We start from the raw sequence: 25,783 nt of genomic DNA, 5'->3' as shown, positions 1-25,783 counted from the left end.
ATATATATATATATATATATATATATATATATATACACACACACACACACACACACACACACACACACACACACACACACACACACAGTATGGAACAAAGAGGTCACATGACCAGATACTTTTGCAAGCATTATTAGTCTCAAAGTGGGTTCCTCGTCATTAAATTTCAAATACTATAATGTACTCATTAATCAATCAGTGACTTACTCTAATCTCACCTTACTTGGGTTTAATAACATTGAAATCATTTCTGAAACTTTAAAGAAATATCTAGTTATTAAAGCATTTGCTTATCATGTAACATTAAGACTCCCTCAAACTAAGAATGATACAGATATCAAATTTCATAAAAATAGCAGCATGCAATAATAATATTGATTGGAATGAACATACATCTGGATTGTGACAAATAAAAGTCCAGCTGCTGCATATTCTATACTATTGACTGGAAACATCTCTTAATCATTATTCTGACTAGGCTTATCTGTTGTATTAGCTTACAGTGTCCTCACACCTAGGCTGAAACATTGGTGTTGCTGTGTTTTTGCACACTAAAGTTACATAGAAAAGAAAATTATTAACTTTTTATTCTTAGTGTATTGTTATAGTAGATATTAGTTCTTATTCAAGCTATTTATTATGTCTTTTGAGCCTTTTTTTTTTCTTTTTTTTTTCAGCGAGGAATCTGTGCTGGTCAGGATGCATTTAACAATTTCTACTGGTACTTAGATGGTAGGTCTATTTAACAATATTTTTTATGTAGCTCAAACTTTTTTTAGAAACTAGCGAACGTACATGGCTTCATTCGGGTTATTAGGTTGATTTATTCTAGATGATTATCTCAGTGTGTGTATTTTGAACCCATTTTAGCATAAAAGTATAACCTATATACTTTTGTTGCTATGTGGCCTCTCTGACTTGTCCCCCAATTTTGAACTTAAATAATAAAAAACAAACCTTTTTAATTAATGGAGCCTCTAAATTAGAAAACAACAATTTTTTTTTTTCAATTTTGTAAGTTATACTTTTACTGCTAAGCAACATGATATAAAAGCCATTGTTGGAATACATTATTTCCAAAATGCATTGGCTTTTCTATATAATAGAAGTTCTTATATAAGGAACCACTTATTTTCCATGTGGTTTTTTGCTAGCTTGCATCATTAAAAAGATGCACTCATGACGTAGATAAGTAATAATACCCAGATGCACACCCTCAGGGTCCACTTAATATGGGTGCAAAATTTCATATTTATAGGTTCTTTGGTCTTGGTGCTATGGCAGTCACATATTCTTTCCTATGTGGTTTTTTGCAAGCTTGCTTCACAAAAAGATGCACTTGCTCATGCTCACATGCACACGGATAAGTAATAATATCCGGGTGCACACCTTAAGGGTCCAATTAGTATGGGTGCAAAATTTCAGGTTTCTAGGTTCTTTGATCTTGAAGCTTTGGTGGTCACATATTCTTTTCTATGTGGTTTTTTGCTTGCTTACCTCACAAAAAAGATGTGCACACATGTGGAGAAGTAATAATACCCAGGTGCACACTCTCAGGATCCATTTAGTAGGTGTGCAAAATTTCAGGTTTCTGGGTTTTTCCTCTTGGAGTTATGGTGGTCACACACAGACCCACAGACATGCCCTTTTATTATTATAGATAAATATGTATTTATTGTGTATCACTAAATGAATTTCTTGATTTAATGTTTAAGATTAAACAGGAAATGAAGTCTTATCAATGCTGTTTAGCATCATAAGTTAATTTGTAGTAGTCTGTGTTCTCACATTTTTCAGTTTCTTGTAAGAGCATTTTTAACATTTTTTGGGAAGAAAATATTCCTGGAATACTAAATTTGTATGAAAGATGTATTTGCATAATTTCAATTGAAAATAGTTAACACAGTAACACAGCATTGGAAGTTTGTTTCTCCAGTGATTTAAGTGATTGATGATTTTTTTTTTTGTTCTAATTAAACATTTATTCTTGTACACAACAAGGAATCATGAAGGATTAATGAATATGTTAGAAATTCTGCATGCATTGCAAAGTTTAGCTAAAAATGTAGAAATTAAAAGTATATTTCAGGTGTATTTTTGTTTATACTTCTAATTGTACTTTTAACATTTTCAATATTGTTGGTTATATGTTTGTGCAGGACTGGTTAGACCCATATATTCCATAAAAATATGAACATGATACTCCAGTGCTTGTGGTATATCCTAGATTATGTGCACTTATATTGTTTCTCTTTTAAGAATACTGAAGTAGCACTGAAAGGATTAAACAAAAAACTTTGGTTTTTTAGATCTTCGGCTCTACCGAGAAAATTCTTTTAAGAAGCCCAACAGGAAAGAGTGGGAATGTGTTTGTGTGTCACTTGCTGATTGGCAATCATTTCTTAAACAGTTCAGGAAAACGTCAAACATCCAAGAGCGAGAATTGCATACTTATCTCAACTTTCAGCTGTTTCCTTTAATTGAAAGTCAGCTAAAGGTGGGTTTTTAGTTTGTATTAATAGGTGACTGTCTAATGCACCAACCAAAAGTAGGTTACTTATTGTATGATGTTGATAAACAAGAAGGCCCTTCAGATTATTGGATATCAACTTGTATAGGTAGTACATACTTAATTACTCCACTAACCAAAGCTTGTTTTTTTTCCCTTTAAATTAATATAAAAGTTTATTATCTACTGAGATTTTGGACATTCTTTCTATATTGGTTGAAAGGAAACTTAATTTAGATTTCAGTGTTTTAGCGTTCTTGTGTACAGCATATTCCAAGAGCTTGGCTTTTATTGCAGGATCTGGAGAGTAAAAAGAAGAATCAAGAAGCTGAGAACTTGAAGTTGTTAGAGCAGGAACAGAAGGAAGTTGGTATCATGCTAGAAAAAAAAGTCACCTGTAATGGTGGCAGTGGAACTGCTGCAAGTTTAGTGAATGTGAATGGTGTAGACTCGTTAAATCATGAAAATGTTAATAAAACAATAAAAACTGCTAGTGAGGCTACTGAAAATGGCTTAGAGGAGTTTCTGCCCAAAGTTGAGGCTACAAAGACTGAGCGTGACATCAAAATGAATCTTTGCGAGGAAAACAAAGGATTACTTGTAAATACTAACAATTCTAGTTCTAACATAGTAAATGGCAATAATGATATGACATCTGGTGTCATGAATAATTCATGCAGCAACCTTTCTTCAAACTCGTGCAGTACTAGTGGACAAGAGGGATGTCAAGATGGTGCCAATATAATAGTTAATGGAAGTAACTGCCCTACAACTGGGAATCCAAAGACCAGTGCCCAGTCTTTGGATAATTCTCAAGATGGTAAGCAAGAATAACAAAACTACTTACTTATACTTAATCTGACAAACTATAGTTCTTAACTGCTAGTTAAACTGGAAACAATTGCATACTGGTAGAAGTTCTTATTCATGCAAATGTTATCAGTGTTGCCATACATGTAAAAACACTGTTAAATGTTTTTTTCTTTTTTTTTTAACTGAAAGTAATTTGGACCCTATCTCTTCTGTCTACATGGGATTTAATTGGCATTGAACTTAGAAGATGTAGATAGTGTTTTACTGACTAACAAAGTGAAAAGCTAGGAAAATGGTATGTAAATAAAACAAAGTACACTTTTAAAAGCATTAAGAGAAGTAAGCAATGTGCTTGGACTTTAATAAGAAGAAATTAAAAATAGTTCATTTAATTCGTATTAAAAAAACAATAATACTTAAAACCAGATTAAGATATACATGAAAAAAAAACTTGAAAAACCCTATTTCAAATGAAGAGAGTAAAAAAATACAAATTCATTTCATAAAATACCAAAACCAAAAAAGGTTAAACATTCTTTTTTATAACAATATGAGATATAGAATTAAGAAATTCCATGATGTTATTGTTAAATAGACATACATATGAAAATAACTTGGATCAAATACACTAAATTATACAATTTTAAAGTTGGCTTTTTTACATCAAAAACGACTTGTATACATGCAGCTATCTTCTGTTGAACATTAACAAAGAAAATATATTCAGAAACATTTACTCTCCTCTCTAAACATCAGTGTTATTACCTAGTACCACTGCCATGAAGATTTTGCACATGTCACAAGCCTTGAACAAACTATTTATTAATGTGTATTGCACCAGCCTATGATGTAATAATTGTTAGACTATAGCCTTCCACCAGTGGGAGGGTAACACATCTTCCATGGGCACTAGTAGTTGAACAAAGGTTCATTCTTCGGTACTGCTTTGTTCATATGAAATTACAGCTATTGTGCACGAGGTGGATGGTTCCATTCTGAGCTGGGATTTTCAATCTTTGCTTCTGTTACTGCAGCTGAGCCTGCTCCATCTTTCAATAAATTTCACCAGTATTGTTTCCACACCTGCTTTTGCTTCTAGTTCCCTCTTCCCACTGAAGGTCAAGTAATATCACCCTTCACTGCTTGAATAGCACAGTTATGTGTCATGTGTTTTCTCTTTCTCGTGTTGGTTTTCTCTGAATCTTGAAAGCTACCTTGTTGTATGAGCCTCTTTCAGCTTGGTGGTTCTCCTCCTTTTTTATGTTTTTTTTTACTCTCTCTATCTCTCCCCATCTACTTGTCTTCATCCCTTACTCACTCCACATCTTCACTGTTTTTTCCATGTTTCACCTTCTTTTAGAGTTATTACATCAAGCTCCTGTCAGTTTTACTGAGTAAACTAGCAAGTACCTTTTTTCATCTTGTCTTCTTTTTTTTTTCACTCATTGTGTCCCATTTAACTTTTTTTGTGTGATTTTTCTAGTTAGGATGTCTTACGTTTAGGTGCTCTTCTCTCTCAGTCTTATCTCATATATATCTCTGTCTGATGCTCCTTCAATATAATGTATTTGGAGGTATTCCTTACACTTTGGAAATTGTAACTAAGGCTGCTTGTTGTCTTCTCTAATTATTTTGGTTTTCAGATTTTCTTGGTCCAGGGGTCACAACAGTTTTCTTGTCATCAGGAGTCTCATTGGATTGTCCTCTTCCTTATTCCTCATCCTCTTACTCCTTTTTAAAATCTCTTGGCCTTTGCATATCACAGAGTTGACTTGTTTTAGGAGCTGACCAGTGGTAGCTCTTCTTCTTTTTGCTCCTGTGGACTTACTTTGCAGACAATCTTTGTGTCACACAAGTGTTTTCCTACAAACTTTTCCTGTCTTTTCACTCTCAACTTCCTCTTTATCTTTCCATAGTTCTGTCACCTCCACCCGGTATCTAGAGGAGGCTGTGCCTTCTCTGTGGGTTATGAATGCCATGGAACAAGTTCTCAACTTCTCTTGGTGTCTTTAATCTTTTTCTTTTTTTTTATCATTCCTAAGAAAACAAGAGATTAGCACCCTGTCATAGCTCTCTTCACCTTGAACTAATTTTTGGTTATCCCCTGTTAATGTGAGGAGGATTTTCACTTCCAGGCTCTAGATGTCCAAAGTTCATATTTCAAGTCCTTTTCCCAACATCCTAATTTGTCCATCCACCTCTCATTTTATCTGGTTCATCCATGATTGAGGTTTTCAGTTCTGGGTCTTTCCTTTCAGGCTAGTTATGGGCCCCACACATTTTCAATCAGGGCATGAGTACATTTGTACAGAGGATTCATTTACTGGGCCTCCATTTCCAATACTATATGGATGACAAGCTGCTTCTTTCACTGTTCAAAGAAATGACTGTGATTTTCCTTCTTCTTCTTCAGGAAGCATATCATTTTGGTTGGCTGGTTGAGTTCTCCAAATCTGTTTTGATTTCCACTCAGTATCTGAATTGCTCGAGAGTCTTTTAAGTTCTTTGCAGGGCAGGTTTGGCCTTCTCCTTTATATCATTGAGACGTGAAGATTCTGGTTACCAATCTCGTGTCTTTTTCTCTTCCTGTATGAGAAGTTCTATCTCTTTTGGGAACTCTGGTTTCACTTAAGTCTCTTGTTCATTTTGGACATGCCCATATGCACCCCCTTCAGTGAGATCAATGGAATATGTCCAGCAATTATCTCGTGTATCTTTCCATCCATTTGACCACCCATGTTCAATCAGTCTCACATGACCCTGGACATCCATCTCCACCTCCCCCATCTTGTCCAGACTGCATATGTTCACCAAATCTTCTCTTTATTGGTGGGGAGGGGACAGTTCTTGACAATTACACCCCTTTCTAGGGTATAGTATCCAGGGGAGCAGTCCACTTACATTAACATTCTCAAGCTTTTAGCTGGTCATCAAGCTTGATGTAATTTTTCGTCAGGTCATTTTGTGATGATTCAGTTGGACAACTCCAATGTTGCATCTTACTCTGGCTTTACTCTTCTTGGACCCACAACCACAACGGTTTGTTGTCAGCTGTGATAAGCGGTAGCAAATCACTTGGTACCAGTTCTTAATGACATTACTGGTTATTAATCTGTAAAATACAGAATGACTATGCTTGTGCATTGCTAATATAAAACGTTTCAGCATTAATTTGCTTCATTATAAAGTACTTGTTATGCAATAAATTCTTTTACCCTTGATGAATTAGTAATACAAATACTTCTCACCTAACATATGATGCATTGTTTCCATATATTTGATGTTGAGGTATTTAAAAAAATTTGAGTGAAGTAAGCACAAATAATATTGTTAGGCCTACAGTGTACAATGTTTTTTAGTAAATTTTAGTTTGTATTCTTAAACATTTTATTTTTACAAAAAAACTATCAAGTGTCTTTTGAGTCATCTTTTAGTTATTATCTTTGTCTGGTGGATGCAGACAAAAATCATGCACTGCTTTTTTTTCATTTTGAAAATTTTGATTTATTTTTGCTTGTTTTTTGTTTTGTTTTTACAGAAGATGTTTTAAAGAATTGTCATCCTTTGCTTTCTTTTTTTGGTGCTTAGCTACTCATCCAATATTAACAGACAATCGAAGTGAAGGCTCAGTCAGCAGTAATAAAGAAAATGCACCTCCTTCAGCTGGAGTCAACACTACAGGTTTTTACTTTTTTTATAATTATTTTGAATATTCACCTAAAAATCATTAAATAAGTTTGGGTAAAAAAAAGATGAACTGCGATTAGCAGCCATTATTTTTTAACATTATTAAATATTAACCCTGGCAGTTACTAAGTCATGTTTTATTTTTTGAGGCATCACATTATTTAATAATACACAATTCCAGTTAGTAAGATTTTAGTATTTCTTCTGCCACCAAAGGTGGATGGGGGTTATGTTTTCACTAATGTGTGACCCAACTTAGAAGTGGTTTGTGTTTGGAAGCTCGGGGTCACTGTTTTTGCTCTATAACTCAGTCATAAATAATCAGATTTTGATGAGACTTGGTGGACATATGTAGAATATTATTTCTCATTTTCCTGCCAAAAATAGTTCATTGATAACAACTGACATATGGATACATTTTCATATTTTTGGGGGGGCTGAATATGATCAATGCTGTGTGATGGAGATGTGCGCTCTACTGAGCACCCCTCTAGTTTGTACTTTATTTGTTATTTATATGGCAAAATGGTATGTAAATAAAATTTCTGCAGAAACAAAAGCTTAATTGAATATGCATGAGGTGGGTCTACTGGACCAACCGTGTATTGGAGAAGTAATGTTTGAGATAATTCCAAATTTACAACATTTATCTTCACAAAATCTGGCAAGCTGTTAGTCAACAGTACAAGTCTGTTGTGCACATGAAGTCAGATGTGTTACCCATGTCTTTGTACTGCAGATATGTCTGTGAAATGCCCTCTGTTTGACTCAGACAAGTTGGAATGCAAGGTGGTATTTATGTGAAGAATAAAAATACTTTTGTCCATCGTACCATTTGGAAATTGTAACATTTGCTTAACCTTTACAACCTTCTAAATATATATCTAAAGTTTTTTCAGTATCTCTGTATAATGTAACTGGTATTTTATTTACTTTTATGCAAACTTTTTGTGATATCAGCAATGTAGGGTAACATGAAATGTTGTTAGTTCTGATATCACATGCATAATACCACACTGAATGTCACTCTATACAAGGTTGAGGTATGTGCACCCATGCATGTAGGGGGAAGCAAAATATTTAATTTTCATAATGCAGTTTTTTTTTGTTGTTTTAAATTAAAAGATTAATTTGACAACATTTTAATAATAGAGATCATGTTCTTGTTTTAATCATTGTTAAAATTATTCATTTAAAAATTCATTCTTTGGTAAATCTCAATAGATATTTACATGAATGTTGGATATCTTTTTACTTTACTGAATTTTTTTTAAAGGCAGTGTGTAAGTCGATTGTATTTCAATACAGAAAAAAATAGGAAAATAGTCAATGTTGAATTTAAATAGTAGTTACTTCTAAGGAAGTTTTCAATAGAACATTGTAGCACCAATGCCTGTCAGAAATTTAATGCCATTACTTTGATCTTTTTCACTTTTCCTGTTTCTGGATTCCTTTATATTGATGAAGCTGGATGTGTGGCTGTGCTGTAGAGATCAGAACCAAGGAACACTTGGATCATGTGGTCACAAGAGACCTTTCCATCACTGTTTTACAAACAAGGTCAACAGCACAGTCCAGCATAAACGTTCATGACACAATTAATAGTTTGTCATTCGGTTGTACTTCATAGAGTTGATGTGTCATATCTTTCCCTCCTTTCACTTCAAATTTGTGTTCAGTGTTTGATATGTTATTGTCTGATCCTCTTCAGTTTTATTATTATTTTTAAATTTCACACATCATTTGGTACTGATTCTCTCTTTTTAGAAAGGTTTATTTGCAAGAGGATTTCCTAATTTTTTGTGTGTCTCTGTCAGAAGTTTTATGAGTGAACTTCAGCTTATTAGATATCAGAAATGTACATAAGTGTGTGTTGCCCATGATAATATTTTTGCATTTCTCTAGATATTTTTAAAAACGGGAAATTAACAAGTTTACATGAGAAAGTTTGAGTTAAATATATATAAAAGCTTTTAAATTAGTATAATTAATTTGTAAATAAATTTAATAATTAGGTAAGTAATTGGTAATTTCAATCATGTGTAACATTAATTGGTAATAGAAAATATTATAATTCAGATGGAAATTATTTTGAAGTATTTTTTATCTTCAGGAAAATAATAGTTTTTGCAGATTGGATAAATTAAAATGTATGAAATATTTTTAGATCTACCCCCAGTATCTGCGATCTCAAATATGGTGTGTTCCACAGTTTCAATCCCAACATCATCTTATGTCCAACCTCTCCCTAGCAACATGCTCAACAAATCCTCTATTTCCATGGAGACACAGTATATGCAGCAACAGAGTCAGATTTTTGTATTTTCTACAACTTTAGCCAACAAAGCAGCTGAAACTGTTATATCTGGTCACTTTCCTTCAATAATAGCCTTTCATTGTAATCAACCAGGCACAAAACGTTTTCTGGAGGTAAGTTTGAACAAAGAGTGTGTACTAAATTATGTATGAAAACTAGCAAATTGTTTAGCATAGGGCTAAACAAATTTACTTGTTTTCTTGAACTTTCTTTTATTGGTTTGATGCATAGAAACCTTATAGCTTCAAAATAACTTTTTAACAAGTTAAAATTTGGATACTTAATGTTCACTCAATTAGATTATGATTGTAAAATCTCCTAAAGATTAGAATAATTAAGTTATGCTCAGGAAAATACTGAAAAATAAAGAAATAGTTTGTTATGAGTGTATTTTTTTATAATTTTTGATATGAAGAACACTAGGTCAGAGAACAAACATGCAAGTCTATGAGATCTTGATTTTTTAGAATTACTTTATGAGAGTAATAAGTTAAAACTAACATGAAATATTGTTTGAAGAATGTAAGTAAAAGGTAAAGAAGAGAAATAAATATTAAGAGATTTATAAAAATGACAAAAATAACACCCAAAAAACATAGAGCTTTGCTTTCAGGTTTTGAAATATTTCTCATGGATAGGCAGAAATCAATCAGAAACACTTTTATATGGGGATTATTTAAACATCAACACAGCAAGCAAGACCAAGCAGTTATTGAAAAAATCAGGAATAAATTAGTACCAGAAATTTTGGTAAGATCCTCTGGCTATGTAGCTTGTGGGTCTTCAAATCAGTGAACAAGATTGTTTTCACTAGTTTATTTCTGTGAGGTGGTCATTGTAGTTAAGAGACAGTTGATAATTTCCTAAATTATTAACACTAAACTTTCCAATTCACAATGAAATTAACTAGTAGATTTTTCTTAATATGTATCGTAGATCATACTATCCATTCAGCAGAGTCCTTCAGTAAACCATGCATAAAGATTTACTAAATATGCTTCCATTACTAACAATGTTGTCACCACCATTTTTAAAATTGTAGTAAATGGGCAAAAGTCATTTACATTTGATAATACATTTAACATGTGAAACAAGTTTTTGTTTCAAATCTCATATCACAGAGTATTCTAAAGACATTATTAGGACTAGCAGACTTAACAGTTAAAATTGTGTTATACTAATACAGATAGATCTGATTTTTTAAAACAAAAGACTAAGCAGTTGTAGTGTCCTCTAATAGAACAGCAGTGAGTCTACAGACTTACAACACTAAAATCCAGGGTTTGATTCCTCGTGGTGGACACAGTAGATAGCCTAATGTGGCCTTACTTCAAAACAACTAAACAAGCAGTTGTAGGATATTTATCACAATTGATTGTCATCACACAATTCATGCACATAGTTTTATACAAACTGTTAAAACCATGTTGTTAAATGTTGAAAAATTTGCAATTTCTTTCTAAAAGATTTTTACATCACTTATTTTTTAGAAACATCCTTTGAAAGTCCACCAATTTAATCGTCAAAACACATCACCATGGTTTAACAGCTTGGCTCAAGGAAAACAAAATAAACAGCTGAAGGTAGGAGGTGTGGGTCCACTACCAGGATCATCCATGGTCAACCACCAGTTGCCCTCTGGACAATCTATGTGCACTGGTCCCTGTATGGTTCATGGTGCTGCCTCATGTTCTGTTTCTGGTGGAAGCAGTGGCTGGTCAGGCCCTCCCATTGGAACTTCTGGGATAGGGCCTTGTGGCTCATCTGACATGAATCCTCGGTCAGGAGTATTTCACTGGGGCACTCATCAGCAACAAGGTACACTCCATGGTATGAATATGAATCCTCATCAAAAATTTCAGCCTCATATGTCTAACCCAGGTCAATCTTCAGGAATGCGACCAATGGTCCGTGGTATGCTACCTGGTAATACTGGTGGGCCTATGGGTTCTAATATATCTGGCTGTTGCTCTAACCCAGGAGCTCATTACCTTGGTGCACCTAGTGAACCTTGTGGTGCTTCACAAGTTCAGTCTTCCCTTACAGGTTAGTGATGAAATATTAGATTTGAGAACTGTGATCAAGAAAGAAGAAATTTTAAGTTAATCAAGCCTATTATTAAAACACAGTGATATATATATATATAATATTTAATGTTCTTAATGCTTTGGAGACAGAAGTATGTATATGGATGTGTATATAGATGTATGTGTGTAAATAGTATATTAGATCTTTTTATTTAATGTTTTAACAGGAGTGAAAATTCCTGATGAAAATTTAACACCTCAGCAACGCCAACATCGAGAAGAACAATTAGCAATGATTCGGAAGATGCAACAATGGTTATTTCCAGATCAGCAGGGTAATGAGGTCCCTCCTTCCTCAGAACCTATAATGAATTCACAAGGGGTTATGATACCTGGTGGAATGGGAAGTCATGGTTGTGTGTCTGGTGCAGTGATGTGTCCTCATGCTGGGATGGAGATGATGTGTGGACAAGGATGCATTATGGGTGACCATCATCCACATCCATCTTCAGATGGTGGTATGTATCATGTGCCTTCCAGCATGATGGGTCCTCAGTATCCCACTCAGCAGAATGTCCCACCTTCCTCAATGGCAGCCCAGATGGAGTGGCAGAAGCTGCAACAGCAGTTCATAGAAGAAAGACAGAAGAAGCCATCAGTATCCCATCCCTCACCCATGGTTCAACAGACTCAGCCAACAGTAAATAGCCCAAATCCAAATGTTGGAATGAGTCCAAATACAAGGGTTCAAGGGCCCCCTCCACCTTATCATCCCAATCCACATGGGGCCATGCCAAGCCCTCATCCCCCTTCTCCAAATCTCTCTATGCCATCTCCACGAATGCCTTCTGTTACATCACCTGCTGAACCTTCACGTCAGTTTTCTCATCTCACTCCTCCAGGATCTCGCATGCCTCATCCAAGTCCTGGTGGTGGTGTTAACAATAGTTTACATTCTACACCTATGAATTCCCCAAAACCTCCACCATCTTCATCTGCATGCAATGGGCAAACAAGTGGAAATATTCGGACATCAAACTCTTCAAGTACTAACACAACAAGTACAATGGCACCTATGTTACCAAGCTTCAGTCCTATGGGTACTAATTCTTCCAGGAAAGCACCTGGGCAGCAAACATCAGTTAGTTCTTTAGATATTAATTCAACGATGATGACCAACCAAACATCAGTGTCACCACTTACACGGTCTACTTCATCAGGTAAACATATGCATGAAATTAGCTCGTATCATTCTGAGCAGGTAGACTGTAATTATAACATGTTTTTGTTTTATCTGAGTTTTATTAAGTTTCTAGAAAAGTAACCAAAACTGTGTTTTATTTCAGCTAGCTTTTGTAGTTTCTTGATTTTATTTTTTAAATTAAACTTGGAATGCAAGCTCTCAAAGTAAAAAGCTTTGTTGTCAGAAGTAGAACAAGATAGATTTACCAGTCAAGCACTTTATGTATATGTAATAGTCCCAAACATACAGGTAGGTTTCATGATTTACATCGAACTGATACATAAACTGTTGTCCAAAAAGTTTAAAGGACTAACAAAGTAACATGTAATCCATCTGAGCTTTCAAGAGTTTTATAAAAGTATAATGATTTACACAATTGCAGAAAGAGAACACTGTTTGTTGTAAATATTACTTTTATATTTTTATGAATATTTTTTGGTTCTTTGTCTCTTAACCCTCAGGGTCGTGAGGCACCACTGACGAATTTACAACCAGCTCTCTCCATCTTTCCCAGTTTTCCACCAACCTCAGGAAGTTGACGAACTCCAGGCCTTTCCACTCTTTGATGTTGTCTTCCCACCTCTTCTTCATTTCCCTTTCATGGTGCTTTGCAAGATGGTCTTTGCCAGGCCAGATGACCATGAAACATGAACATACCACTTCAGTTTGCATTTTTTGACAAAGGTCAAGAGATCTTCGTATGGTCCGTTTGATCTTGTTGCAGACCTCTTTATTGGTAACACGGTCTTTATATGAGACGTGCAAGATCTTTCTGTGGCAACACATTTCCACGGCTTGTATTCTTCTTTCTAGATCTGCTGTGAGGGTCCATGTTTCACAAGCTTGCAGACATATGGATATTACAATGGAGTGCAACAGCCTAATTTTGGAACTAAGAGTAATGTTGTTGTCATTTCATATTGGTTTCAACCTTGCCAGCACTGTTGTTGACTGTGCAGTTCTGGAAGGTATGTCAGGTTTGGAACCCTCATCTGTAACAATTGATTTTGGGTATTTGAAACTTTTTACTGTTTCAAGCCTTTGTCCGTGTACGTTGATCTCATTGCTGATGAGTTTAGTCTTCTCGGCACTTATGTCAATGCTGTAAGCTGTAGATGTTTTGTCGAGGCATTCCACCAAGCTGGCTAGTTCTTGCACTTCTCTTGCTAAGCCATCAATGTCATCTGCAAAGCGAAGTTTAGTGATTGGTCTGCCTCTAATACTGACAGTACTTGCATGATCTTCCAAGGCATCAATCATTATTCTTTCTAGAAAATTGTTAAAGAAGGTGGGTGAGAGTAGGCATCCTTGTCAAACTCCAAATGTTGTTTGAAATTAGTCTCCTTAGCTGCCATGTATGAGGAATGCACTCATGGCCTTGTTTTACTTTTGGGGAAAAAAGAGAGTCATGGCAGGAGAGAGAATTATGAAAGCTGTAGAAGTATTTTTTAATTCATCTCATCAAACAATATCTGAAATAATTGGGTTCTTGCTGAACATTGTTTCTAGTGTTAAACCTTTTATGCTTTGTGAATACATATTAGTCTAGGGTTTTTATATTATAAATAACATCTGACATCACTAATTAGCTTTTCTCTCGTTCTTGAAAAGAGCTAAAAATGTATTTTGTTCAAAATCTGAATGTGATTTTATCAGTTAATTGAGTAGTTAATGTCCACCTAGACCTAAAGAATATGTTTATATTTTGTAATACAATTAAAAATAGTTTTCTTTTGTTCCAGAAGACATGTTTTCGACTAACTGTGGTCACCATCCATGTAATCCTGTTGCATCATCTCACAAGAACGTACAGAACCCAGAACTTCCTTTACAATCGGGAACTTTGGGGAAGGAAGCGAGCTTGATGCCTGTACCATCTCCACAACAAATTATGTACCTTAATTCTTTTGATGGCCAAGAGCTCACAATTCAAAAACAGCCCAATACTAGTCTAGAAGCTGACTTAATGTCCCCATCAAGGTTAGCAAATAATTGAAAATGTTAGGATTTGTTACCAAGTTAAAGCCTGTATTTATTATGTGTTTGAGCCCCGTTAATCATGTACAAATTAACTATATGTATCTCTCTATAGCTTGGACAGAAAACAAAGTTTCTAAAAAGCTGAATAAATGTTTTCCTTTAGATTAAAATCAAGTCAAAGTGTTACTTTGAGTTAATACATATCATGTAAATTATTACCAGACAAACATTAATTTCAGCTCTTTATGACAGTGTTAATTTTTGCTTTCTTGAATTATGTTTTAATAACAAACAAGTAGGATAATTTTTATTTCAGGACCATTTTTCCTTTAGACCTACCAATACCAAACTACAATTTCTAAATCTTGAACTTGTGCCACAGAAATATATTAAGTGCTGCATACAAAGTAAGCTACAAATATTGTGACTAAGAATCATCTTATCCTCAAAATTTAATTTCTGAAGCATGTTGAGAGCATGTAAAGAAATTGCACATGAGATAATCTGAAAATTTGAAGGTAAACATTTGTTTGATGGAATGAAGTTTTCAAATGAGCATCAAGAAGTAAGATTACGCATTGCTGCAAAGTGATTATAAATGCCAAAAAAACTGGAAGCTTTCAAAAAGCTTGTAGAATGAAGAATAGACATCTCTTCAGAAATGTTCATTCTCAAAGTGCATGTTTTCATTAAATAATATAACATATTTTTTTTTCTTCCTTTTCTAAATTAATTGAAACACTTTTACACTTTTATATATATTTCACTTACATATTCGTTTGCCTAAATAAAATAATGTTTTGATTAATAAAAACAATCCATTTTAATTATTTTGTGTATTTTTATTTGGGAGTATAGTTTTTTTTTAGGATTTTGTATGATAATTTTATTTTTCCTTTTTCAATAAGGTGTTAAATGTGTTTGGGGCAAGACTGGCCTCTCAGCTTTATGCTTTAAATTTCTGAACCTGAGATATTTTTTATTATTAAGTATTAAAATTCATTGCAAATGGCCATATTTGTGAGCACAAATGTGTGCTTTGCTTTCAGTTAAATGAAGTATAATTTCTTCAAATTTACTACATTGTTTCTTTTAAAAATATCTTCTGTTAGAGGATAAGTCTTGTCGGAAATTTTAAAGTCACTTTATAAAAGACATTTTACCACTAATCTTCATTTTGTTGAGAATTATAAATAGAAACTCCAAAACAGCCAAGTATTATTTCTATACTTGAAATGCTTTTTCCAACAAATTTTATAAAAACATTTGCAGGAAAGAATCAGATGTTCATGTGTGCCATTAGTGCTGTTTGAAAAAAAAAATTGCTAAAGTATATGTGATTTGTTATTCAGGGTTTATTGATATCCTGTTATTGTTCAGTTGTTAACACTGATGTTATTCATTGTAAAAAAAATAACTACTTGTTTCAAGTCATTAATAAAATGTCGGTGAAGTGACATTTTTAAAATATTTGTGATAAATAAACATATTGGGGTAGAAACTTCCTATAATCAATCTAGAAGTTGACTTATGTTCCTTCTACATTTGTAATAAACCTTTGCTTTTTTGGAAACTGACCTTTTCTCCCTGTGGGGCTTACAGTGAACCATTACTAGTCTACAAGCTGACCTGTGTTCCTATCAGGGTTGTGATAACCTTTTCTAGTCTAGAACTGGCCTATGCTTTTTATTGTTTTATGAAAATCTAAACCTATTATTAATTTACAAGTTTACCTGTGTTACATTTTATTTTGTGTAAACCTAAACTATTTAGTTTTAGAAATTTACCTATGTTCCCTTCAAATTTTATAACACAGGTACTAGTTTAGAAGTTGACATTGTGTTCAAGAGTTTAATAATCTTTCAGTTCTGAGTAATTTGTCATGATATTCATCTTGATGCTACAAAAAACAGTATAGTGTTATTGTAAAGAGATTGGGTACATGACGTTAGAAATATTTTGGAGCCTCACCACCTCCTTACAGTCCATGCTGCCACATCCTATCATGATTTTTCTGATGACTGTGCATCTTGACAATAGCCCTGCAGCATTTTCATTGCAAAAGGCTCCATTATAAGACTGTCATTTTAAAGATGCACACACACCCTGCAGCTTTCCATAATCCATGTATTTCAACATTCAAACTGTACAGAAATTCATAGGCATTGTGTCCAAAGACTTAAGTGATGTGTCTTTGGGTGGAATAGCATAAATACCCATTTCATTCTTCAGCTGCTTGAAGTATATGATGACTGCAGTTATGTGTCCTGGAAGAAACTTGTGTACATGTAACTTGTATTGCTTTTCCAGGCTGAGATTTTTCTTGTTTATTATATGGTATGCTGTTGTCCAGGGCACATGGATGACTACTGCCACTGACACTTGTGAGAACCTGTTACAAAATACTGTATTTTGTTTATCACAGCTGTGGTACAATTTGTTGCAGATCTTTTCCTGAGTGACCCTGGTTCCCCAAGTTATCCATATTCCTTAGTTTTTAAGTGCCATTAATTGCGAGAATCTTTGTATTGGAAATTCTAAATCTGTGATCTTAACACATCTTTATGATACGAGTGTTTGACTATATTGAGTTAGAAAGGTCAAAAGCAATAAATTTTTGGTAGCATCACACTGTCTACAAAATGTGAAACATCATCAAAACATTGTTCCGATACATTTCATTCCACTGTGACTTTACAGCAGATATAGTTGTCACATGACTAGCTGATTTACGTATTCAGAATAATTTTAACATAAGATACTCAATGCTTTGTAGAAGCTGAGCTTGCATTCTTCATAATAGTTTGAATAGCTACCCATTTAACTTTTCATATGGCCTTTTATCTCAAATATGAAACTTGTATAATTCCTAAGATATTTTAGACTACAACAGATGAAAGCCACCATTTCAGAAACAACCTTGCCAGAAGTTTATAAGATAATATATTGTGCCTCTCCAAAGATTTTGATAAATATTGGTTAGTTTTACATTGATACAGTAGGTTACTCAAGATTGAAGTTCTTTTCAATTTAGTGAAAAGTGAAAAATTTCATGGATTTTTGTTAATGTTTGATTTTGAAATTTTAGGTCTTACATGTGGCCAAGTCAGTTGTCATATATCAGTATTAGTTTCATTTTATGTTTTGTAAAATTAATTTGATACAAAAGAATTGTAACACCAAAACAAATATATTATCCAGTTTCAAGTGAATGGTATTTACTAGCATAATTGAGCTGTATGCCCTATTTTAACTATATAAGCTTATAGGTAGTATAATACGTTTTGTTTTTTTAGTTGTTTTAAAGGCATGTTAAACTCATTTCTACAGTATATATGGGCAAACTGAAAATGTTTTACTGTAACTTATCTTTTCTTCAGAGCTATTAGTTGTATTATGTAAAACTTTGTGTTTCTAGAGTTTACTTTTTATTGTTTTCTTAACAGTGTACAAATGTCATTGTTTTATTAAAGTATGTATTAGGTCATGAATACCAACTTATCCTTTCCTTTTCTTTCCACAGGTTATCCACAGATAACTCTCAGCCTTTCCCTAGATCTGAAGGAATTCAGGGGCCATTGCCAGTATCAACAATGTGTGGTGCTCCTGATAATATGAATGCTCAGTCTTATGTAAGACTGCAGGCTCCAATAGTGGACAATAACCAACCTAGGTATCCTCTTTCAAATCAGATGGCTGGGTATGACAATAATTCTCGTTTCATAAATCCACAACCTCAGGGAATAGACCTTGGTATGCAACGTTTTGCTGTTCCCCAAAATTCTAGTTTAGAGGGAATGGCTCGTATGGCTGGATCTGGGACGTTGGAGCGGTTTCCTGGTGGAATTAACATTGGTAATAGCCTTAGACCAGGCAGTTCAAATATGGATGGCATACAGAGATTTACATCTTCAAACAGTGGTGTGGAAATAATGAATAGGTTTCGAGGACCAAATTCTAATATGGAGATGATGCAACCTCGATACCCTGGAATAGGGACACACATGGTGGGCCCAGATGGGATTCAACCACATCCTCAGTTCCCACCTTCTGGAGCTGAAGCTATACCACCTCATCATTATGCAAGTCCTGCCCAAACCTTGATATCAAATGAAGGTCACTCCCACCTCCATTCCCTCCAGAAAATGACTCCACCTTTTGACATCCCTCCTGGAGTAAAGTTGTCTTCAGATATTGCCCAGCATGGGACTGTAAACCAGATGTGTTCTGGGCCACCTCAGCTTTCTTATCAGCCCATGGGATCTCAAAAACTCACACACTTTGACCCACTTGGTTCCATTGCTGCAATGAGTGATTCAGCTGGACCAGCATCTTCGACAGTTTCTCAAACACAACAGAGTATGATGACCACAACAATGAATATGTCTAGTATGCATGTAAGTGGTAACTTAGGAAACAATCCAAATCAACCACATGTTGTAAATTTTAATACCTCCATGCAAGCAGTTCAAGGTGTTCAGCAATCCATGACACAGCAGGGTGGATCAGATGGGGCTCAAGGGCAACAACAATACATGGGTTCCCAGATGGCCCATAACATAGGTGGTGGTCCTCAGACTGTGAATAATACTTATGTTAATGCCACGATGTCAATTCAGCAGCTCAACATTCAGAATGTGACAACTCCCACTTACAGCCCTACCATGCACCATCCACATTCATCTGTTGTTCAAGGACAACACATGGGTGCACAGACTGCTAGTTCCTCTGTCACCTCAAACCAATCCATAGCCCATAGTTCTGTATCTCAAAAGCCCTCTGTGAATATGAGTATGGTGGGGCCACGTGGACCCAACCAACCACAGCCCTTCCCAGGACATCCTATGGGTGGACAAAGAATGATGAGTCCTGTAGGAGCAGCCATGGGACCAGGAATGATAGCCAAACATACAGGGCCAGCAAGCATTCCCTATAATACAACAAATGTACATGTGAAAGCAAGTGCTCCAAATACTATTCAGTACTTACCAGCTAGACCCACTGTAGCTACTCCTGGGTCCACTCGGCCACCTAGTCTGGAATTCCTGCAGAGGTTTGCTACCCCACTGACCAACCTTGATGCAAAGGTTCCAACACACAACCTGCAGTACTTCCCAGGAGTTACTCCCATTAACTCGAACATTGGACCTTCAATGGGTCCTTCTGGTCCAGGGCAAGTTATGATAAATACTCAGCGACCAATGAGTATGGGAGCAGGGGCAATGTTGCGAGGGCCACCAGTGAGTCATCAAGTCATTACTGGTGGTGAAATGTACCCTGGTCCAGGTGGACCTGGAGGAAATGATCCTGCAGTGTTTGGACAGCCTCCAAGACTACAAGGAAATGGCATGATGAGTATAAGTGGCATGGGAGGAGGGCAAGGTGGAGGAATGTTTCCTGGAAAACAAACACAAATATCTCCTGCGGGAATGGCAGATGTCAGTCAACCCCTACAGCCATCTTTAGGACATTCACTGAATTATAAGCATTCTCCTCTGTATGCCCCCACAACTGCTGACCCAAACTATGCAGTGCAATTTCACAACTTTCAGCAGCAACTGTATGCTACTAATACTCGTGGTAGCCAGATGAATTCTCAGAGTAGCATGTCATCAGGACAGACTTTCTTTGGTCCAAAGTGAACAGCTAGCTACCACTTATAACAATTAGATGCTGTTTAGTAATCTGCAGTTAAAAATGTGCTGGCTCCTAAGTTTCAAGTTCCTTCAGTTAGGTAAACACTTCATATGTACAAATACCATACTGTGTATATAACATTACCCGTATGTACTTAAAACCTCACGTAGAACATGACTGCGTGCTTCTCTGTGTATGTGATTACTTGACAATGTGAGTATGTGGGTATGGTAAATCTACTTGCTCAATAGTTATAACACAATGTAACGTCATGCCAATGCCACAGATCTCGAGATGAAGCTATTTTTACAGTGGATACTGTAACTGTAAACCCGATAGTAGTGTAATTCGTGTGTCTTGCTCAGTACAAGAGTGTATTGAATACAAAGGCTGATATAACTGTTTTCTTTTTTCAGTCCCAAAGCAGACTTAATCTGCAATTGGTGCCATGTCATGTATGGTGTTCTACAGAAACTAATACTCGCTGCTTAATGTGGCAGCTCACTTCAACCTTGCCTGGACATTATTTACTTGTACTTAACCCATTGTACATTTATTGTTGGGTTGCAGGCAAGATTAACAATTTGGTGCCATTTGTGTTTGTCATATTAGTTTGAAAGTATAATGATAGTGTACATATCTGCTGCCAGTTTTACCATGTAGAAAAGGTAAAACCAGTGGCTATGTTTGTGGAGAAAGGTGAAAGTTACAGAATTGAATTATAGATTTCATACCAAAAGCCATGAGTTTTTGTAGGAGATACTGAGACATCAGTCACGAGTAATTTTATTTTTGTATTTTATCGACTCTGATAGCAATATCTTTACAAACTCACACTAAAAAAATACACATATAACCAAATTTCTGTTTATGAGATGATGGACAGGCACAACTGTGTTAGGCTTGACTTTATATTAGTAAAAATTAATTATGCTCTTTTTACTATTCCACTTCACACACAAATGATATTTTTTATATTAAAAATATTTGAATAAAAGGTTAAAGAGCAGAAATGAAATGTAGATGTCAATATTCTAGAACATTTTTCTAGACTCTATGTGAGAGAAAAGAAAATGTATATAAAATACTATTTAAGTGTTACACTATCTCTTCAAATGAATAGTTAAACTATTTCGTATGTTCCAGTAACTTAAATGAACTGTGCAATGTGTGAGAAATGTTATGATTTGGATTTACATATGTTCTGGTATAAAATTTTGATTATCTTAAAATACACAGTTTTTTTATACAGTTTCATAAAATTGGAATGAATACTGTAACCACTGAAAGTTATGAGAAAAGAAAATGTGTAGTGTGGGAAAATGAAAAAAACCATCTTTTGATAGATTATAATTTTTTGATAGTTAAAAAAAAAAAAGTCCAGTGAGCATTCTGGTTTCAGTTGATTAATTCAGCAAAATATGATTAAAGTGTTCCCACCAGTGCCAACTTAAATAGTGAAAAAATGGTCAAGCAAAGCTTATGAATAGGATCTGATGTATATTGCTTTAAGTTTAAAAAAATTAAGGATTTTTATTTGTAAATGCATTTAGAATGGGGGATGGCATGGCAAGCCAAGAAAGTGCATAAGGAAGCTTACTTTAATTTGATAAAAAAATTGTACAGGTTAGTGGTATTAGATGGCAGCTTATTCAAAACATAATGTGCAGAACCTTAAAATATCAAATAAAATGATAAAGAAGACACGAAAATGAATCCCAAAGAGATAATTAAACATATAAATATAAAAAATTTTCTCCTCCAGCAAATGTTTATAAATCTGGAATTAACACTTTTTTTATATATATATACGATCATTAAACTTGGTTGTTTTTTACTTCTATAACCCATTGATATACTGCATAACATCGTTTGACACAATTTTCATCAACAAAGTTGTGTGTGTTTGTTTATATTTCATATATAAACATCTCAGTAGCTATTATTGAGATAAGAATCTTTTTCATGTGTTCACTTGCAGAAGAATTGGTAAATTTCTTACTTTCTTGAAATAATAGTTGTTTAGATCTTATCAGAAAGATTCATTAGTATAATATTTTTTAAATCCTTACATAAGCTAATCAGTTAATTAAATGAAGTCTCTGGTAATTGAGAAGCATTTTGTACTTCAAGGATCTTGTAGTTGTTATCCATATATTTCTATCAAAAGGTGTTGTTCAGTGAAGTGCCATTTACTTTTATTTTGTTATTAAACTTAGAAGTAAAACCATTTTTGTATTATGAAATATTTTATGGAAGTATATAGATACTTAAATGGGATTAGTAATCAGTTTTCATTAACATTTTATTTGGTGTTAATTCCTTAATACTTATTTTCGAGTAAGAAGTTAAGACATGAACTAATACAAACATTTGTTAACCTATTCGCTGCGGCTGGGACGTACATATTTCCCAGTGCTCCCACCCTCTCACGCTGCAACTGGGACAAATGTTTCCCATTGTTGATACCATTTAAGTCTTCTTTGTTTCTGCTGGGTCCTGGTTCATCATCTTGACTATCATCACTAGATGGAGAGCTAGCATCCTCTTGTCTCATTGCCTCTTCATCATCACACATCTGAACACCACTTGACTCATTTTCACTATCTTCTAAGCTATCTGAGTTAAGCATATTTACATAGTAGTTACGGTTATTACTCGCCACTCTAGCGATGCAGGCATGGTCAGCATGCAGTTATCGTACATTCTGCTTAGGCATCTTGTTGGTTACTGAAGGGCTGAGTGGAAAACATTGAGGGAAATTATATATCAACATTAGGTGGGATGCCAATAAATGGTTTTCAACTCATTTTACTCCTGTATATCACACACTACAATTCTAAATAACAGTGGGAAACATTAGTCGCAGTCTGAAGGAATGGGAGCACTGGGAAATATATAGCCCAGCCACAGTGAAAGGGTTAAACAAATGAATATATATATAAATATACCACCTTCATTCTGCTTAAATAACTGAGTAATGTCAAGATATTTTATATTTTTATGAGAAAATCTTGTAGTCAAAAGTTGTTTACGAAGTCTTTTCTTTTTTTGAATAATTAATCTTAATAATTGAGCATTTAACTGAAAAAGAAAGTAATGGATAACTTGGATTTTTATTGTATAATACATTAAAGGCTGTGGTATTTTTATAGAGATCATTCATTAAGCTGACTTAGATTATAGAAAAACATTACAAGAATTGTTGCTCAAATTAGTTTAAGCCATAAAGTGGATTTGAACAATAATATTTCTTGTTTTAAATCATCGTTTTTAATTAAAATAAAGTTGTGTTAAAAATTAGTCAAAATTAAATATTGTAGATATATTCTAAAATTTTATCAATAGGTCATTTTTCGTATTATATACTTTTCATGAAATTTTACCATATTAGGATATATTATTATTTTTGATCAAGTATTATTTTGGAAAACTGATTTGAAATGTATCTCCTGTGATTACTGATGGCTGCTAAAACTCCACCATCACAAGTTTTCTGTGGTTATTATAACAGCCTGATTGACTTAATGGTATCTGTTTCATCATATGACAGGAAATGTCACATTTAAAGATGTTTAAGATATTGTACTTCTCATTTGATAGTAAAATTACATTATGCACCTGTTTTATTTTTTAACTTGTTTGCTTAGTCATAACAGAAATTGACAAATCTCAATACATATAGAAGTTAAAACATATACAATAGCTAGTACTTGATGTTAAGACTATTTATGTAAATATTTTCTTCTTTTCATCAAATTTTTTCTCATGTCTTTAATATATAATTTGAATATTTTTAGATATTCTTCTTTTGTCTTTCTTAACAATATTTCTTATCACTTATAAATTATTGCTAACCATAGACTGGTCATTTTACCAACTGAGTGGTAAACTTAACAGTTTTGATGTGATGTACATTAGTTAGGCATGCAGCTGGCCAATCAGGTTGTTCTTCGGCATCATTTGCAAAGTCCACTGAATGAAAGTTTTAATTGTTTTGAACTCACTCTCCACAATGTAAAATAGTGACATCTGTAGGTAGTTCCTATCATGTACAGTGAGTGATTGTGAATTTGTTTGGCAACCAAAGTCTAACAAACATTATGTAATAGTCTGTGAACATGCAGATCAAATATATATATTTTTGATATATTTTATATATTTTGAAATCTGTCTGATTACAAAAAAACAAGGCTGGACAAGTTCTTGCCATTTGCTGCTCCCCCTTTTGGTGTGCTGTTTTATTTTTGCTTTGGTTTTTGGCCAGAAACCAAAAGACTGTCCGCACATTATGTCTTGTATGTATGTGTGCGTGTGTGTGTGTGATCGTTTCTATGTCTTCTAATCATTTGGGGAATGGATGAAATAAAGTTGTTGGGAAAAAAATTGAATTTTCATTTCTTAACATTTAAACACCAAAGACTTGATGGTGAAATCAATGAATTGTAGTAAGTGCTGCATCATATATAGTTGCTTTAAACGCTTCACATAAATTATAGATTGATATATATGTGTGTATATCAATACACATAAGTACATTTTCCTTAACCATATTTTTCACTTCAACAAATTAGCTAGAATAATTTTCAAGGCTTCATTTAATTTCGACCATTAAAAAAGTTTCTTTTTCCACATGTCAGCTTTACACTGTTAACAGAACATACATGCAATAAAGGATCACTTAATACTTCAAGGTTGTATTTGCACTTGCATAACCACCTTTGAGAAGGGATATTGAAACCCACTTTTTCAATTTTCAAGAAATCATGGATTCCCTAAGTTCTGAAGTGCTGATCTCCATCTACTACTACCGACGGCATTTAATACCATAAGTCTCGCCTGTTAGAAACATTAGTTTAATTGGAGCTTAGCTTGCCTTTTCCCAAACCTTAAAACTTTTATCTTCACAATACTGCGCAAATAAATTAGAGACTTTATTCTGTTTATGTTAAAGTCGCAAAATAATATCAGAATTAACTATATGTTATAAAGATGATGAAAGGTGTCCTTTGTCTTTGGCCTTAGGAATTTAAACAACCGCGTACATAAATGTCGATTAACTGTCTAGCTCTCTCAATCGTTTGGGAAGGCATCTGTTGATAACAATTCAAAACCTGATAGTTAATCCATTAACTCTGAACGTTATTCAAAAGAATAATTGACTCTTACGTTTTGCCTTATGTTATATATGTTTGACCCGACACTGGTTCTCATGACATTGTCATTCAATTAAATATACCTTTGAGTTTATTGTAATCAGTGGTTTAGTGCTAAATTTTATAGTAGCGGAACCGTGTCGGGCATGTGACGTCACCGTGATGGTGAAGTTCTTGTATTTAAAACCTAATTTCCATTTTAAATAAAGAAAATACATACAGTACTATTTATTTAAGAGTACTTGTGTTAATTCAAAATTGAATACACATGCTGCCGAGAGAGAACATTCAACTCAACTTCCTTAAAATTAAGAGCAAGGGAAAAATATGTTCGCGTTGAATAAAACTGACAGGTAAAAACTATTTTCAAGAACAGAGGTTCACAAAGTTGTATACTGTGTGTAAATAATTAAC

The 25,783-nt window shown here is 34.2% G+C and overlaps 1 protein-coding gene across 5 annotated transcripts in view; it reads left to right on the top strand.

Moving 5' to 3' along the window:
* Positions 1-22,550, top strand: part of LOC106468009 (protein BCL9 homolog) — a 95,441-nt gene extending 72,891 nt beyond the window's left edge. For 2 of the 5 annotated variants that reach the window (XM_022396284.1, XM_022396283.1), the window contains 9 exons: positions 678-732; positions 2,310-2,497; positions 2,807-3,329; positions 6,911-7,003; positions 9,177-9,439; positions 10,817-11,372; positions 11,581-12,573; positions 14,339-14,576; positions 18,100-22,550. In XM_022396284.1, the coding sequence (XP_022251992.1) occupies positions 678-732; positions 2,310-2,497; positions 2,807-3,329; positions 6,911-7,003; positions 9,177-9,439; positions 10,817-11,372; positions 11,581-12,573; positions 14,339-14,576; positions 18,100-20,218 (5,028 nt within the window). In that variant the 3' untranslated portion in view covers positions 20,219-22,550. The remainder of the gene's footprint in view (positions 1-677; positions 733-2,309; positions 2,498-2,806; positions 3,330-6,910; positions 7,004-9,176; positions 9,440-10,816; positions 11,373-11,580; positions 12,574-14,338; positions 14,577-18,099) is intronic. The other 3 variants (XM_022396287.1, XM_022396285.1, XM_022396286.1) reach the window with 3 other exon arrangements.
* The last annotated feature ends 3,233 nt before the right edge of the window (positions 22,551-25,783 follow it).

The sequence above is a fragment of the Limulus polyphemus genome, unplaced genomic scaffold, assembly GCF_000517525.1.
Source record: "Limulus polyphemus unplaced genomic scaffold, Limulus_polyphemus-2.1.2 Scaffold2830, whole genome shotgun sequence".
NCBI lineage: Eukaryota > Metazoa > Arthropoda > Merostomata > Xiphosura > Limulidae > Limulus > Limulus polyphemus.
Note: the sequence above shows the minus strand (reverse complement) of the source record. Positions and strands in the feature narration are given on the sequence as shown.